We start from the raw sequence: 18,103 nt of genomic DNA, 5'->3' as shown, positions 1-18,103 counted from the left end.
CCAGAATGAAGTGACAGTAGGGGGCAACCTTATCCTAAAAATAGGTGAATTTCATTAATTTATTATTCTTTGCATGCCTATAAATGTCCCTTATTCAGGGTACACAAAAGATACATTACCTTTCCCTTCTACTTCATTCTTTGCCTTTCTTCTTCTCTTTTTCAGTTATCACTCCCATTCCACTCCAAACTCTACCTATCTTCTCTCTGACTGCCCTGCCTTCACATTGTATTTCTTTGGATTTTTTGCTTTCAGTGTTTTTTAAACTAGTCATAACTGTCTCCCTTGACTACTTCCTTCACTCTCATAGTGGCTTCGAAAATAAACCCAGTCTCACCCAAAGGGCTTCATACATGCTAGAGAGCTAAGACAAAATGAGCTAACAACACAACAAATCTTGAATATCTGTCAAATTGGTACAAATAATGTCTAAACAAATATACAATACAAAAACTATCTTCATCCAAGTGGAAAACCTAGAAACTAAATAACTGGTGTTACTATGTACAGTTAGGTCTGGAGGTTTAATAATTATTGGGTCATTGCTTTGGAGGAAATGATGTGTGTGTACACACATACAAACCCAATCACACATTTATACAAAATTCTATGAGAAATTTATGAGAGTTCATGTTTCCTCCAAAGGTCATCAACAGAAGTCCCTTTCCCAGGGGTTCAAGGGCTCCCAAATTAAAGAAATAATAGTAACAAACATGATCTAAAATATTCTATTAGTTGGGATTTTCCATTATTTATAAGCTGCAGATACAGGGATCCTTATGAAGTACTTTTTATCTACCAAACCACTAATAGTAGCTATTATTTTTATTCTCAAATAAAAACTTTATGAAGGTGGATTATTTCAACTAGAATCTTCCTACACTTCCTATCAACTAGAATCTCCCAACACTTCCTATCACTTTCTGAAAAACATTTAGGAGCAAACTAGCAAGATGTGACACACTATACGGAGGACACGGAGAGGAAGGTGAAAGGAGAGGACAGCAAAGGAGTGGCGTGGTTGAAGTGAGGTCCATGATGTACACAGCGCTGTGAACACAACATGCTTGATCAATGACTCTGGGTAACTCAGAGGCCTTTTTAAAACAAATGTGTAAAAAGCAGTCCTTATTTTATAACCTCAAAAATCAGACAAGTACATGAGGGTTTATAACTGTCACATTTATAAACTATCCACACAAAAACTCACAGATGACACAATCCATGTTACATTCCACATCTATACATAGATCTATATATCTACATGATAACATCCTACAAAATCAACAGCCATTGTTTTAGTTCAGTACATGTGATACAGTTTCCAAACAAAGGCAATATTTTTCAACCCAAAAATCAAAGGCCATTTTTTTCAACCCAAGTACCAATTCATTATTTTGTGTAAAAATACAGTAAGACTAATTGTAAGGGTTCTATCCAGGTTTGCTAAGATATGTTTCTAAGCTACTAAAATACAACTAAAGTTAGATTTTAATTATCAAGGTAACAGTACTTTGATTTCCAACTGACCTAAAAATAGTGGATGCTAATATATAACGTCAACATTTTTGAAAATCTTCAAAAGTAAAATAATACAACTCTAAAAGTATATGTGCATTGCCATTTATTCAGTAAACATGATTTATTTTAATACAGGTCACAAAAAGTTCAATTAATTAACCAGATTTCTTTATTTCCTGTCTGCTATGTATTTCACTCTTAAACCTGACTTTATATCAAAAGCAGCAATTCAGAATTTATTTCACAAGATTAATCCCAAAAGTTACTGGATGGCTTTTTAAACTATTTCACTGTTTATAAATATAAATTACAAAATAGTCTAGACCGGTGTGGGGAGCTCTTTAAAATCTGCATGGAGTCCTGCCTGCCTCAGGACTGATGAGTAAGAATCTTCCTGAATGTCTGGGGTTTTTTTAAGTGCCCAGGAGATAATGACAGGCAGTCTAAGGGGGAAACCTCTGACTAAGACCACTAGACCAGTGGTTCCCAACTTTTAAAGTGCATGTATTCACTTGAGAAAACTTTTTTTAAAAAGTAAAACAGATTTGCTTCAGCAGTTTTAGAGTGGTGTCTAGGAACCAGCATTTAAATAATCACTGCAGGTGGTCCACAGACCACTCTGAGAAACAGTGCCCAGCCTTTTTTAAATTGTGAGTGAGTACATTCAGCAATTCAGGCAACAGGTAGCCTTTTAAAATATATTCTTAACATAAGGTCAAAGTCAAGTGAATTGTGAGATCATAATTCATTCATTAAAGAAGGAAAAAGCTTTCAAACAAACTAAACCTTTAAACAGACCAGCTCTTAGCACTCAACTTAAATCTAATGCCTTCTTCATCATTAATTATCCTGATTTGTGACCAGAGGTATTGATTCCAGCTCATCAAAAATGTAATGTGGATTACAAAAGATACACATTCTAATCACACACCTTTATAGACTCTGTACAGTCTCTGTGTAACAGACTGGGACCAGCAGGATGTTAAGGAATACTAAAACAGTAAATAATATATTCTCAGTCTTAAACAATGAAACTTCATATTCCCCTCACATAAGTTTCTACTTATAATATTGGGGGGTGAATATCTAGAAGACACTAACAGCATCATGCTATCTCTTCTGTGAAGAAGCCATTTACCAATTTTCCACAATTCTTGTAATTATCTATAAAATTGGTAGTTGGTATCTACCATTCTACTTTAAGAATTTGTTAAAAGCACAAAAAAAGTAACCACATGTAAGGCCACACAGCAAATCAGAGGACAGAACTAGCGATTAGATTTTCTACTTGGAAAGTTGAGCTCACTATCTTATCAGCTTGACAACTGTATCTCAATGTGTGGTGACTCTTACTAAGTATTATAAATACTTAAACATATTTGAGTGTGTGACAGCTTTACCACCACCCCTCCCAAACTTTAGGAAGAGCAATCTACTGCAAACCCAGAAGCTACATAAGAACGAAATGGCAAACACTGCTAGGAAGCAACGTGTGTTAGTGGGCTCTGTCTGGCATCTTGCTCACCTATCCTACGTCTAAGATGCTATTATTTATTGTGTACACACTGTTCTATCGTGTTCTTCACAAAGCTTATACCACCTCTTTTCCAGCAACATGTGATTGAATGTTGGCACTTTTTCTTACCTAAGCAATGAAAAGGCAGTTGCCAAAAACCAGCATTGTATTGCCAAATAATAATTTTTAACCATTTAAAGTCTAGACTATTAAAAAAGCAATCAAACCATTTTCCAGTTTATAAATGATTCAAGGCCAAATGAATTTATAATAGATTTTAAAATTAAGCAAAACGAAAGTTGAAAATTTACCCATAAATACCCAAACCAAGTGACATTGTGTCTTCTACTTAGGAAAAAAAAAGTAGCTTCTTAAATGGCTAAAATGAACACACAGAGACAACATTCCTGGGGAAAAGATTTCAAAACAGGACACAATAGTAAAAGGCACTACCTTCACTTCAGTCTACACTTAAGTTATCTTAAATCCAAAGAATACGGGACAGGTGAAGGAAGAATAAACACATTCAACTGTTCATGTCCTTTTTGCTGGTTTGGCAGTCAGCTGCTTTTCTCTTTCAAATTCCTTCTCTCGTTGTTGCTCTCTTTCCAGCTCTTCTTTCTGCCTCTTCTGCTGCAGTTTAAGTGCTCTTTTCTATGTCAAAAAATTCAAAAACCAAGAGAACAATCAAGGCTTAGAGGTTAGGGACTAATTTAAAAGTAACAGTGCTTTGATCCGAGATGATCGTGGTACTCAATTATAAATTTCATATTTAACTTTTAAATTCATTCTGGGTAATTTAAGGTCTCCTTAGAGCAAAAACAATGTGTTACTCCATTAAATGAGAATTAGTGACATAGAGAACACGAGCCTACCAGCCCAGCTATTAGTAAAAAGACCCAGAGTGGAGTTCCAAAGACTGTTTTAAAAGAAAACAATAAAAAATATATTTTAAAAAAATGTACCATGAATTAAGTATGTTATTGTGTATGGAGATGTAAGAAGTCAGAAAATGAGTACCGAAGAAAAACAGACAATTAAACCTCTCCTTTTATAAAAAATGTAAAAGAACTTCCCAACTCACTTTTAACTTTGATGTCTTTTCATGAAGCATCAGCATTTCTTTTCTTATATTCACCAGCTTGGTGTGGTAGTGTTTTGCTTCAGTGAACTTACCATGGAAAAATAAATGAAAAGCCACGTTAAAATAGACTGAAACAACAAAGTGGATAAATAAATCAATGCTTAAGTTACAGTTCATCCTTCCTAAATTGGTCAAATTTTTTAATGCCTTATTCACCTCCACAATTTAATTCCAATATTTACATTTTATTTAAACCATTAGTAGAATTTTTAAAACACTTGATTCAATTCAGATTTATAAAAAGTAACTAAACATAAAAGATATTTATATTGTATACAGATAACATTTTGCTTTAAAAACATGCAATATTACCCTAAAACTTCAGTAAGGCTACTGAATAATGCTCTCAGTTTCATGTGAGGAAAGTAAAACACCCCTTACTGCCTGTACAAGGGAGAGACCAAGCCAGGACACACAGGACAGTTTAAGTGGCTGCCCATCAGGAAAAGCCAAGCTGTGTCCAGAGGGCCCAGAGAGGGATGTGGGCTTCTGAAGTCAGAACAAGCAGAAGAACCTCTGGAAGGACACTTTTCTTCCCAAGGAGTTATAGGTGTGGACATTCCATCTCAGCCAGAAATGGCAGAAAAGGAAAAAAAATCACCACATTCTCAGTCAAGGTAACAGAAAGAGAAGACCAGGTAACAAAAAAAAGAGAAGTGTCGACAGAGAGATTAGCAACCTTCGTGCAGCTACACATAAAGTCACAGCTGGTGAGCTCTAAAGCTTACAGACCCTCTCTCTGTCTCTCTCAACCTTCCAGTTTTCGGCTCCTAGATGACAATCAGAACTGCTCTGGGGCTGAGAGAAGACAAAAGAGGAAGACTTAGTTTCTGCCTCCTCGGACAGAAACAACAGTATTATATCTGCTTGGCTCATTTATCACTAATCACTCAACAAATATTCGTAAGTCAGTGGAGCCTCGTCCACCTCGTTCACGAGAAGTCAGGAACCACAGGGCAGAAGAAACAATATTTACTACCACAGGCCTCTCTGCCTGATGCTAGAGAAGATGAACTTTCTGATTGTTATAAAAGGAAAACATTAATAAGCCACCATTTGTCCAATGCATAAGAGTCCATAAAATCATGTAAACCAAGCTCTCTGTAATGTCTATGGTGAAGAAAAAGGCAGTCCTAAATTCTTAATTTTTGTTAATCCTTGTTTCTTAAAAAAGAGTACCGGTTCCCCTCATCAAAAAGCTATAAAGCTTCTGATGAATTTCAACTATTGTTATTTATATTGAAAGATATAAAGTGTCCATAAATGACTTTCAAAGGGTCCGTTTCTGCATTAATTTGTTATAACATTATTAAAATACCATACAATTAAATAAAATATGAATTTAAAAAACCATGTAATTGATAAAAAGAGATGCACTTTCCTTAAGAGGAAAAATAGTATCCCCAAAGTTTTTTAGTCTCATTTATAAAAATAAAGATCTATTCCAGACTTTCATAAATAAGTTCCATTTCCTATCACAAATTCAACATTTGAAAGATAACAATTCAAAATAATAGATGTTCCAGTAAAGTAAATCAAAGTTTCCTATTCAAAGACAAATTCTAACCTTTAAAAATTAGAGGGCAAGATCCCAAACATACGTATGTACAAAGTTGGGAGGATAACCTACCTACTTCTAAAGCAAGATGTCTCTAAGCTATGTCAACTAACTCATACTTACCAAAGCATTAATATCCAACATAGAATGACATTCTTTAAATTTTGAAATCTCTTGTTCCAGTGTGTCTAACAATACAACTTGGTTCTGTCTGAAAAAAAAAAAAAAAAGCACACAGCCAAAGTAAACATTACGTACTATAAGTGCCAGTTCATTAAAAGTAACCACATTCATCTTGGTTAATGTTAAAGGTAGAAATTAAGTGGGAAATTTATTGATTCTTCAAGGCTTATTTGGATCAATATAATCTTTTTCAAAATAATACTTCAAAGTCACATTCTAAAAACTAAATGTGTCTTTTATTCTTGCCTCAGTTTCAGATTCTAGTAATCAAAATTACCAAATCATTTAAAATCATTTTATTACTTACTACTTTTAACAACTTCCTGTATTATCCCAAAAAAAGTTTTTATACTATCTTGCCCCAGAAACTTGATGTTTTATATGTATACTAAAATTGGAATACCACAAAGTAAATGAGCAACAGTGACTTTTTAGATTACAGTTGGGAAAAACACCATATCAAGTCTAAAGGAATAAATAGGAAGATGGAGAAAAAGCCCAGGAATTACAAGATTCCCCTACCAATAACCAGTTGTGTCATCTTACAAATTTTAGTTTATTTCTTTGGGCCTGAATTTCTTCATTTATAAAGTGAGAAGGTCAAACAATGTAATTTCAAAGGTTCCTCATAAAAATTCTGATTCAAAACCTTCTACTGAGAAAGAAGCCAACTTCCCTAATAATACTTCTCTAAATCAATCAGTGCTGGGATCACAGGAATAAGTGACATTTGAGGGGTCACCTAATTAAATGTTTTAAAGAATACCATTGACAAAAAAATATGTCATGATTTGCTTGCAAAACTATGCTAAAAAGAAACAATGATGAGAAAAAGAAGTAACGAGGAGGAGACCGAAGGGCAGTCACAGCATCTCCACCACCCGGCACTGAGTTCGGCAGACCCCAGAGGTCACAGGTTTGCCCCTTCAGCTCCAACTAGAGAGCACAGAGGTGGAACAGAGAGCAGATGAGAGGAAAACCCAGCAAGTCGATGACCTGAGATAAGCAGGAAAGCAAACAGAGGCTGACTATGAGAAAATATAGAAAAATCAACAAAACCAAAAGTTGGTTCTTCAAAAGATCAATAAAATTAATAAACCTCTAGCCAAACTAATAAAGAAAAAAGAGAAGATGCAAATTACTAACATAATTTATGGAAGAGGAGTCATCACTACTGATCCCATGGACATTAAAAGGATAATAAAGGAATACTTTCAACAACTCTATATCCATAACTTTAATAACTTAGATAAAAATGGCTACTTCCTTGAAAGACACAAACTACCAAACCTCACATAAGAAATATAATCTAAGTAGGTCTATATCTAACAGCAAATGGAGCCAGATGTTAGATGTTGGTCCTTGAAATGGCATAACAACTCAGAGCCAAGAACTCAAATACAAGTGAAAGCTTCTTTAGAAAGTCTCAGAGGTAGAAGACGTGAGCCATAGAAGAAGGAAGCCAGCTGGGCTGCATATACTCAGGAAACAAGTTACAGAGGCAAAAGGAGGGCCCTTACAGCTTAGAAAAAGAAAGCAAAGGTAACAAGCCTGGGGGAAGAAAGGGAGAAGAAAACATGTAGGTGTGTGAAAAGGAGAGAGGAGAATGGGGAGCAGGTGGGAGATACACAAGGCAGAGGGTGGGAGGGCACCTGAGGGAAGAAGGGGATGGAGAAAGATATGGGCATGCCAGAGACAGACAGACAGACAGACAGAGAAAGAGAGAGCGAGCGTGCAAGTGAGCAAACTGGGTCCTTCCTCTTATATGTTTTTATCTGTTTCCTAAAGGTGGGAATTTTAGGGGAGAATCTCAATAGAAGCTTCATCAGCTTTCCAGGTGTGTCTTTCAGGGTCATGGTGTCTACTGATTGGTCGGTGCTAGGGTAGGGAGTCATTAGTCAATGCAGCTGGTCCTGATGTCAGTCATGGTGTAGCTTCCTCTGGTTTTGCTACTTTTCTGGGCCTGGAGCTGAAACACAACAGTGGCCTAGATGTTATCTCTACTTTGACCAAAACTGTCTCATGGTCAACAGACTAAAGGCTTTCTTTCTGATGTGGGTTTAGAACCTCATTGTCCTGAGGGTTTCATGTTTGAGGAAGTGGTCTTATAAGGGCTTGTGTAGGAATCATATGAAGCTCTTCTCCGGCCCTTTTGTTCCTCCTCTAAGAGAGGACATGCCAGGTCGAGAAAAGGTCAGGGGAGAGTTTACCCTGAATAACTATCAACATGCTAAGGGAAGAAAGGTCACCTGGGAGCGAGGTACCACCCTACAATGCTTGTTTTCCATTTTGCTAGGCACTCGGACTTTCTGTCCTGGGTCCTGGTGACCTTCTGCAGCTACATTATTATCCCTACTCTGCTCATGTCTGTCTAACAGCCTACTGTATCAGAGAAACTGAACTAATCCCAGAAATGAAAGCACCAGGAGCAAACAGGAATAGTGGGCACATTTCCTATGAGGCCACCATTACCCTAAAACCAAAACCAGATAAAGACATCACAAGAAAGGAAATTCTATAGACCAACATACTTCATGAACACAGATGCAGAAATCCTCAATAAGATATTGTCAATCAAATCCAACAATGTATTAAAAAAATTATACACCACAACCAAGTGGGATTTATTCTATGTGTGCAAAGCTGGTTCAATATTTGAAAAGAAGAAAGCTAAAGAAGAAAAATCACATGGTCCTATCAGTTGATGCAGAAGTATCTGACCAACACCATTCATGATTAAAAACACTCTCAACAAACTAGGAAGAGAGAGGAACTTCCTCAACTTGTTAAAGAACATTAAAAAAAACTATAGTTAACATCACACTTGTGGTGAGAATCTAGATGTTTTCCCCCTAAAACTGGGAGCAAGGAAAAGATGTTCATTCTCACTACTCCAATCCCATACTGGAAGTCCTAGCTAATGCAACAAGAAAAGGAAAGAAAATAAAAGGCATACAGATTAAGAAAAAAAAAGAATAAAACTATTTTTGCTTACAGTTGACATGAATGCCCATGTGGCAAACCCCAAAGAATCAACAAAAAACCTCCTGGAACTAGTATGTCAGTATAGCAAGGTTTCAGGGTGCAAGGTTAATATACAAAAGTCAGTTGTTTTCCTATGTACCAGCAGTAAACAATAACCCCCTCAGATGAAATACTTGGGTATAAATCTAACAAAATTTGCACAGGCTCTACATGTGAAACTCTCAAGAAAGAAATTTTAAAAAGATGTAAATAATGGAGAAATATTCCAAGTACATGTAATAAAATTCTTAACATTATGGTATCAGTTCCTCCCAACTTGATCTATAGATGCAATGCAATCACAATTTAAATCCAAGCAAATTACTTTGTAGATACAACAAACTGGTTCTAAAATTAACAAGGAAAAGCAAAGACCTAGAATAGTCAATGCATACTGAAGAACAAAGTGAGAAGACATACACTACGCAATTTCAAGACTTATAAAACTACAGAAATCATGACAGCATGGCATTGGAGAAAGAACACACTGATCAATGGAACAGTGCACAAAGCTCTTAGAACCTCACCAATATGATCAACTGCTCTTTGGCAAAAGAGCTAAGATAATGCAGTGGAGAAAGAAGAGTCAATTCAAGAAATGTTAAGATAACAACTGGATATGTATGTGCAAACAGGTTAACCTAGGCACAGACCTTCCACCTTTTGTAAGAACTAACTGAAAATGGATGATAGATCTAAATGTAAAATGTAGCCCTGTCTGGTATAGCTCAGTGGAATGAGCTCGGGCTGCGAACCAAAGTGTCGCAGGTTCGATTCCCAGTCAGGGCACATGCCTGGGTTGCAGGCTATGACCCCCAGCAACTGCACATTGATGTTTCTCTCTCTCTCTTTCTCCCTCCCTTCCCTCTCTAAAAATAAATAAATAAAATCTTTAAAAAAAATAAATAAATAAAAAAAAATAAATGTAAAATGTAAAATTATAAAACCTGTAGAAGAAAACACAGGAGAAAACCTAGGTGACCTTGATAAGGTGATTGATTTTTACATGCAATACCAACAGCATAATCTACTAAGGACTTTTAAAATTACACACTTCTGCTCTGTAAAAGTCACTGTTAAGAAAATGAAAAGATAAGCCACACACCTGGAAAAAATTTTCGTTAAACACATAAAGACTTGTATCAAAAATATACAAAGTAGTCTTAAAACACAACAATAAGAAAATAATCCAATTTAAAAATGGGCAAAATACATTAAAAAGAATGAAGTCTTAATCATTTATGACAATGGATGGACCTAGAGGGTATTACGCTAAGTGAAGTAAGTCAGAGAAAGGCAAATACCATATGATTTAAATTACAATGGAATCTAGGGAACAAAATAAACAAACAGAAACAGACTTGTAGATACAGAAAACAAACGATGGTGGCCAGACGGGAAGGAGACTGAAGAGCTGGGTAAAACAGGTGAAGGAATTAAGAAGTACAAACTGGTGGTTACAAAACAGTCACAGAGATGTAAATAAAGTACAGCATAGGGAATACAGTCAATAATACTGCAATTACTATGTATGGTGCCAGGGGGGCACTAGACTTATTGGAGGGATCACTTCGTAAATTATATAAATGTCTAACCACTATGCTGTACACCTGAAACTAATATAAAATAATATTGAATGCCAAGTGTAACTGAAAAATAAAAAGAGAGAAAACAGTCATGGAGATGTAAAGTACAGCATAGGGAATATAGTCAATAATATTGTAGTAACTATGTATGGTGCCAGGTGGGTAGTAGGGGGGATATCGGGGGGATCACTTTGTAAGGTACATAAATGTCCAATCACTGTGTTGTACACCTAAAATTAATATAATATTGTATCAACTGTAATTTAAAAATAAATTTAAAAAAGAAAAATAAACATGTATGTCCTGTAAACAAAAATATAATAAAAATATAAAATTTGTTAAATGAGCTAAATGAACATTGGTTGTATAATCATGAATTTGTCTGATCTTTGTCCCAGGTTCCTGGCATATCTATTCTAAAACTCTTGGAATTCCCAAATAATAAGAGTACCTTTGTTATTCATGAGCCCCTTGAATCACACCTGATTATGCTGATGAGGTTACCCACAGTGGACCCCTGGAGCTTCAAGATTGGTGCTAGTCATGCCAGAAACATCAATCATGTGGTCAGAGGGTTGGGGTTTTGAGCCATGTAATATCGGCCCATTTTCCAAAGAAGGGAATTCTTCTTTCCCTTCGAGACCCAACACGTGGCCCAGGATGGCTGTGAATTCGACCCAACACAAAATCGTCAATTTACTTAAAATATTATGAGATTGTTTTGTGATTATGTGTTGCAATGTATTTACTGTGTGGCCGAGACAACTCTTCTTCTTCCTGATAAAGAAGGATCCATTAGAAAAAAAAATTGTTTGGGGTATGAAGAATGAGTTCGGTTACAAGGCCAATGATTCAATCAATTATGCCTACTTAATGAAACCCCATTTAAAACTCTGGACACCAGAGCTCAGTAGAGCTTCCCGGTTGGTGAACATATCTGGGAGGGTGATATAACCCAATTTCACTAGGAAAGGGCACAGACGATCTGTGTTTGGAATGCCCCCAGAGCCTGCCCTACGTGACTGTGAAGCCCTGACGCAGTATCTACAGCAGGGGTGCCCAACCTGCAGCCGGCGAGCCACACATGGCCCAGGATGGCTGTGAATTCAACCCAACACAAAATCGTCAATTTACTTAAAATATTATGAGATTGTTTTGTGATTATGTGTTGCAATGTATTTACTGTGTGGCCGAGACAACTCTTCTTCTTCCTGATAAAGAAGGATCCATGAGAAAAAAAAAATTGTTTCTTTGAAAGGTTTAAGACTGTTTTATCTCAAAGGGAGCTCCACTGAGACTATTCATAATTGCACCTCTTCCAGCTACTTTTAAGAACCTAGATCCCAGAACCTCTTTTTTCTTTCTTTCCAACGTTCTTAAAATGACATATATAAAAGACTATTTGTAACCTTTCTTATATATAAAGATAAATTTTGTTCTCGGTCTTCTTTACCCATTATTAGCTACAAAGAAAACTTAATTTCTGTCTACCACTGCCTTCTCCTCCTTATCTGTAGGCCTGTTTCTATCATGGTAAAGTGGCTTAATGAATATGAAAAAGTTTAATGACAGAGCCAGCACTAGGACTCAGGAACTTCTTAGTCTACTACTGTTTCCCCTGCACCTTTATTATTTGTGAAATTCTAAAGAGATAGCTACTAGAAAACATTTCTTTTTCCCTTCTTTGAAATTTGCTAATCTTGCTTTGACACAAGATATATAATAACTGCTTATTCATCACATTCAACTGTTAATTCCAACATTACCTGTGTAATCTTTTTCAAGTTACTTAACCTCTCTGAACCTCAGTTTCTTCGACTGTAAACAGACATAATATTAGATACTTTATAAAGTATCAGGATTAATTAAGATATGGTACATAAAGTGGCAAGCATGTAGTAAATACAGTAACAAGCAGTAACTGATTTTATCATCATCATCATCATCGTATGAATGCCTGGGAAGTGAAGATACTCAAAACACTAAATTTTAGCCAATATCCTCATCATTTAAACTCTGCAGTTAAACCATGACTCTCAGCTTCCCATTAGGAAGGTGTTATGCAAATGTTTGGCTTGCAGAGTTTCTTACCTTCTGTCAATCTATCATACTTCATCTAAACTCCACAGCAAATTCTTTATTACCTTTTTGCCACAAGGATTGACTGGTGTTAAAAAACAAGGTATCACACATACTAGGGATGAAAAATGTCACTTGGAGCTAGCAGAAAACCAGAATGTCGCCAACTCCCTAACTACAGTAGTGTTCCACAAGTCCTAGAACATAGAGCACTTACTACTTTTACATTTATTATCACCTTCAAATTCAAGGATTGTAACACTACTTACTAATACAAAATGACCATAGTTGATTATTTTTCTCCCTTTGCCCTAATAAAGTCTTTTGAGATAAGCTTTCAGAGGGTAGGTCTTAGAGAAGCAGCAGCTCAGAGCCAGCTGAAAGATGACCATCACAGAAGGAAACAATAGGCCAGCCTGGGCAATCCAGACAGGTCCTGACCCTGAAGGAAGTAGAAACTCAGTCCGTGGTGTCCAGGTGGGAGCCGATAAAGTACAGTGTATATCTTTGTATACCGACCCCACTCCATGGGTTCCATTCTTCCTTATCCTGTTCCTCTCTTAATGTTTCCTCTAATCCTTTATTTAGCTAGTAGAGGATGAAATGGGCCACCGCAATAAACAATACTTAAGGATTTCTGGCAACTTGTGAACCAGTGACTGAATACAAATGTGACTCTTATGGAAGCAATTTTGCAACTCTACTCAGAAATAGGTGTATACCCATTGTGCAACATTCTAAATAGATGAGACTTATAAAATAATGGTAAAACACCAAAATTAATGGAAGAGTCTAGAACAGATTTAGCGGTACTTCTTAGAACCCAAACACTCCACAAGCATTCATTTCACTTTTTATATTTAGATTACTATGAATTCCTTCTCTCCCATTTGCTAAAGTTATCACTAAAGATAAAGAAATACTCAATTGCGTGAAATGTTACAAAATAATGACTTAATACAGTATGTACTGTATATACTTTTATACAGTAAATGAGAACTACACCAGAGGGGAATGACTGCATCTCCACTTTTTGTTAGCTCACGTGAGTTCCTGGAGGGCTTGTTTTGATCTCTGCAGGTCAGGCAGGTAGTGAGAAAGCAATCCTTCTGCCAGTTGCTCCACAGCTTTGTCTTCTGCTGTCAGGTCCTCTATTAACCCTTCATCTGGAGAAGTGTCACTTAAACCTGTCCCCAAGCAAAAATCAAATTTAGGAAGCTTTTAAATTGACACAGGGATCAGAGAGCAGTGGGGAGGCAGGGAAGTGGGTTGGCAACGAGGTTCAGTGCATACGCACGAGATGGTACAAGAACACTTTTCTCTGCTTTTTTTAACTTTCACCTCCTAAGTGTCCTCTAAAAAATGGATTATGAGCACTCAAAGTGTTTTAAAGCTACTACTATAACATAAAGCCTAGATTAAAAGAACATTAACATGCAAAATTCTTTATGTACATTTCATGACAGAATTTCATGTAAAGCATTTATAGTTTTCAATGGATTATTAAGGAAACCTGAGGCCTAAAAGTGGGCAACAGTCCCTGAATGAAAACAAGAAATTCTTCTTTTCAAAAACACAATACCTAAAAATATTTTTTCATTTCTATGGAAGTAAAAATATGGGTCAACATCTATTTTGCATATAACTTGATATATTACTTACATGTAAAAGGAGGGATGTTTTGTCATTTGTTAAGAGAGAATTTTTCTAAGAATTCCTCCTTTGTTGAGATCAGTATCTTAATCTACTATATAAAATAATGTATTGTGGTTGTGTGTAAATCTAAATTTAGATGGGAATCTAAATCTAAACTATGCCTCATACTTTTCCTTTGAATAAAGGAACTGTAACCACTGTGCCAGGCATTCAAAAGTGTTCAAAATGAATACCCATCAATCACTACTACTACTGAGAAAAATAGAAAACAATTTCTAAACAGGGTTCAGTGATTGGTATGTAAGATTTTAGAATCATTAATTTAGAATGAGAAAAAAATGAAATGGTCACATTATTAAAATTGTACTCCAAAAACATTTTTAAACTAATATTAAACTCTGAAATATCTTTCTTTAATCATAATCTTGCAATATTCAGTAACATCAAAATAGAACATTATATAGAATACATTTATCATAACGCACTGCTTACAGCCTATTTCCATGTATAGGTTTTACCATATATTTAAACTTTGGCAAGATTAAGGAAAACAACATGCTGTCATATTCAAAATAAGCTTTTAGAAATCAAAATAAAATAGTATGCTTTTTATTCTGATCCTAAAAAACATGAGCGAACTATGGAATTCTCATAGTTGCAAGGCAATATTCAAACAGGTAAGAACTAACTTAAAAAACTGAGCATTCCACAAATGAAACAAAAACATAATGGGAAATATGGAGCATTTATGGATATTGCCACTGATGTACCACCAGCTCGGAAGGGAACAAGTACAGCTGAGAATTTATGTCATTGCTTAAGGGTTGAGTACAATTATAGTGCAAACAACAGCAACTCTCTTAGGAAAATATGGAAAACATTAAGTATTATACAGAAATGCCCAATAAGGACATTTCAACCCTAAGGAATAATAATTAATGCACCTCCCCTACAATATACAGGGTGGGGCAAAAGTAGGTTTACAGATGTCAGTACACAAAACAGTTTATTCTTGTATTATTTATTATTATATTACTTTTCCATACAAACTGTAAACCTACTTTTGCCCCACCCATACAGACACTATAACTGGTAGATCCCCTCCCTACCCTGCCCCAATCTTCTAGTTAGTGGAAGTGTCTAAGTTTTCATGTCTTTACATACATACTAAATGTTACTAAGTTCAAGGTACTTTATGTGGGAGATTAAGCAAAAAGAAAGGGTCCTTAACCTATTCATACAAAAAAAATTTTGCTGCATGTCTATATATATTATGTACTAGTTTCTGAGTACAACAATATATTAGGAAAGCCTCCTTCCCTGAAAGGGTTCAGTACAGGAAAATCACAGCATGTGAGAAGTGCCACTAAAGAAACAGACACCTAGAGGGGAATTCAGAGGAGAGCAAGATCTTCCAAGCAAGGAAATGTCATGAGTGGAGCTTTATCTTGGAGCACTCACTGATGTGACAGTAGTGGGCTAGATGGAAAGTAAGAGTAAGAAACTGGAGGTGGACTAGCACTACAACTACTGTTTTAAGGGTGAAAATACAAAAAGGAGTTGGAACTTGTAGAGTCCCCTAAATTAAAGAGGTAGAAGGTAAGTGAGAGGAAAGAGTCCAGAGTAATATCAAAGTTTCAAGTGAGAGTGACTTGGTACCATTAATTGGATCAGACATCTACTTTTATTTGTGTACATGCTGTGAGGTTAGCGCAAAAGAGCCATGTCAAAGCAACCAGTGAACAGGCAGAAGAGCAAGCTGAGAGGTACCCAACTGCACATACATACATGGAATTCATATTTATAGAAGCAACTCAGGAAGGTGGGAAAAGAGGGAGACCATGGAGGAAAAGCATGGCCAAGAAAGGACTGAGCACTATTTGGGGGTAACACAGGGAGGTAAAAGAAAAGGCACATCCAAAGCACTGCACCTTTCTCATCTAGAGTTCCTCATCTGAATCACAGAACATGAAACTGCTCTGAATAAGTACTTTCTCAATTCTCCCAAGGGTAGTAGAGTACTTGTACCATTCTGGGTGCAGAGCAAGTCAACCCATTACATTCAGTGGAAGCCTTAGGGCATTGGGGCTTAAATATCTCTTGGAACTAGAGTAAAGAAAGACTGCTGAAGGAATGTAGATGCAGTAATGTGTACATCAAGTCTCTAAATTACAAAGCCATCATCCTTCTGACATATTCACCCTCAACCACCAACGTGTAACAAATAGCCAACCAGAGCCAGAGTCACGTTAACGCAGAATGACTTCATCAATTCCCTCCAACCGCACCCAAAAAACACACTTGTCCCGCAAACTTCGTCCCCCACCCATTCCGCAGAGCAGGAAGACCCGCACGGTTCCCCACTTCTGCGCAGGGGTCACAGGCGCAGGGCTGCCCACAGCAGCTTACTCCGGCAGGGCGGCCAGGAAGACCCACCCACTCCGTTCCGGCTGCCTGCCCCGCGGATAGCTCGGAGAGCACGTACCCGGCATCTGCTCTCCAGACCCCAGATCGTCGGGTGGCGATGCCAAGACCCCGTCCGAAGTTGGAGGCCCAGGGACACTCATGTCCCTCCCGCTGGGACCAGGGAAAGGATAGTTGTGTAGATGATCAGATACAGTACGGGAAAACCAAGCAAGTCCAGCGCCCAGCCGGACCAAGGCAGCGATAGCACCAGGAAGTAACGGAAGCGGAAGATGGCGGGCGCGGGGCACGTGACCGCGGGCCAGAGACTGCTCCTAGCCCTTTCTGCTTCCAAGGCCTTCCACCCGATTGCTCCGGGGACTCCATGCTGCCTTCGTCGTTGGTGCAAGACGCGGTGTCATCTGAGTCCGCTGTGCCGGGCTCCCGTCCCGGCGACCGAGGAGCGGGCGGGGGGATGGTGGGAGGGAGAAAGTGAGCAGTGACGGGAAGGGGCTGCTCAGGAGGACTCTTGAAGACCGGAAGAGCTTTGTTGAACTGGGCGAGCAGTTAGGCTTAGTTCGCTGAGGCTCTATACAGCTTTCAATTTTGTATCCGTGTTAAGGCAATGCCTTGAGAAAAAGGACTGCGTGCCTTCCCAGTGATTTGGACCATGAAAAAGTTCAGTGTTTAGTTCTCTGTGAGCTTCAGCCTTGCTAATTGGGATATTGGCCAGGATTCCTGTCTCCTGTTGTTGGTTGTGGGTGAATGATTTAAAGCCTGGGTTGCAGCACCTACAGAACAAATTCATACACATTTCTAGAAATGGCACTTGCTGAGATCTTGTGGACTGTCATGAATTTTGATGAAAAACACTTAGAAATGGGCAGAAGCAGCCTCAGACCAAATAAAACTGTCAGCTATGCTCTCCCTACCTTAGATCATCTCACCTGGCCTGTAATAGTGGCCTCCTAATATTGCTTCCCAAACTTGCCTGTCCAATTTTCTATGCTGCAGTTAACACAGCATCAAAGAGAAAGTTTATGTCAAACCTCAGAAACTTGCACCTGTAACCCCACTGCCCTTATCAGTGCATTCACACCCCTTCTTTTGCCTTCCCTCTGGAGAGCAGCCCTTCTTACTACGTAGTAAGCAGAATAACGACCCCACCCCAAGATGTTGACAGTCTTAATCCCCAGAACCTGTTAATATGTTAAGTTTCACCGAAAAGAGTAAGGTTGCTAGTCTCCTGACTTAAAGATAGATTATCTTTGATTATTGAATGGGCCCAATATAATCAAAAGGGCCTTCAAAACTGGAAAGGTGAGACAGGAGAGTCAGGAGGGAGGTAACAATTGTGAAGGATGATTAGAGAGTTACAGCATTGCTGGCTTTGAAAATAGGGAGGGGACTACTGGCCATGATTGTGGTGATCT

General features: G+C 37.6%; 1 protein-coding gene across 2 annotated transcripts; it reads right to left on the bottom strand.

The window, feature by feature from the left end:
* Positions 1-1,161: 1,161 nt before the first annotated feature.
* Positions 1,162-17,149, bottom strand: BLOC1S6 (biogenesis of lysosomal organelles complex 1 subunit 6). Of its 2 annotated transcripts, none has more exons than XM_045823452.1 (5): positions 16,753-17,149; positions 13,657-13,798; positions 5,863-5,950; positions 4,122-4,208; positions 1,162-3,691 (listed from the first exon to the last, which is right to left on the bottom strand). In XM_045823452.1, exons 1-5 carry the CDS (start codon positions 16,832-16,834, stop codon positions 3,572-3,574), a joined length of 519 nt encoding a protein of 172 aa, XP_045679408.1. In that variant the 5' UTR covers positions 16,835-17,149; the 3' UTR covers positions 1,162-3,571. The 2 variants fall into 2 exon arrangements, with proteins under 2 accessions (XP_045679408.1, XP_045679410.1); XM_045823454.1 differs by lacking the exon at positions 16,753-17,149 and adding an exon at positions 16,594-16,691.
* Positions 17,150-18,103: the final 954 nt, after the last annotated feature.

This window comes from Phyllostomus hastatus, unplaced genomic scaffold (assembly GCF_019186645.2).
Source record: "Phyllostomus hastatus isolate PE091 unplaced genomic scaffold, TTU_PhHast_1.1 phas_scaffold_501, whole genome shotgun sequence".
Lineage (NCBI taxonomy): Eukaryota > Metazoa > Chordata > Mammalia > Chiroptera > Phyllostomidae > Phyllostomus > Phyllostomus hastatus.
This window is presented reverse-complemented; position numbering and strand designations above follow the sequence as displayed.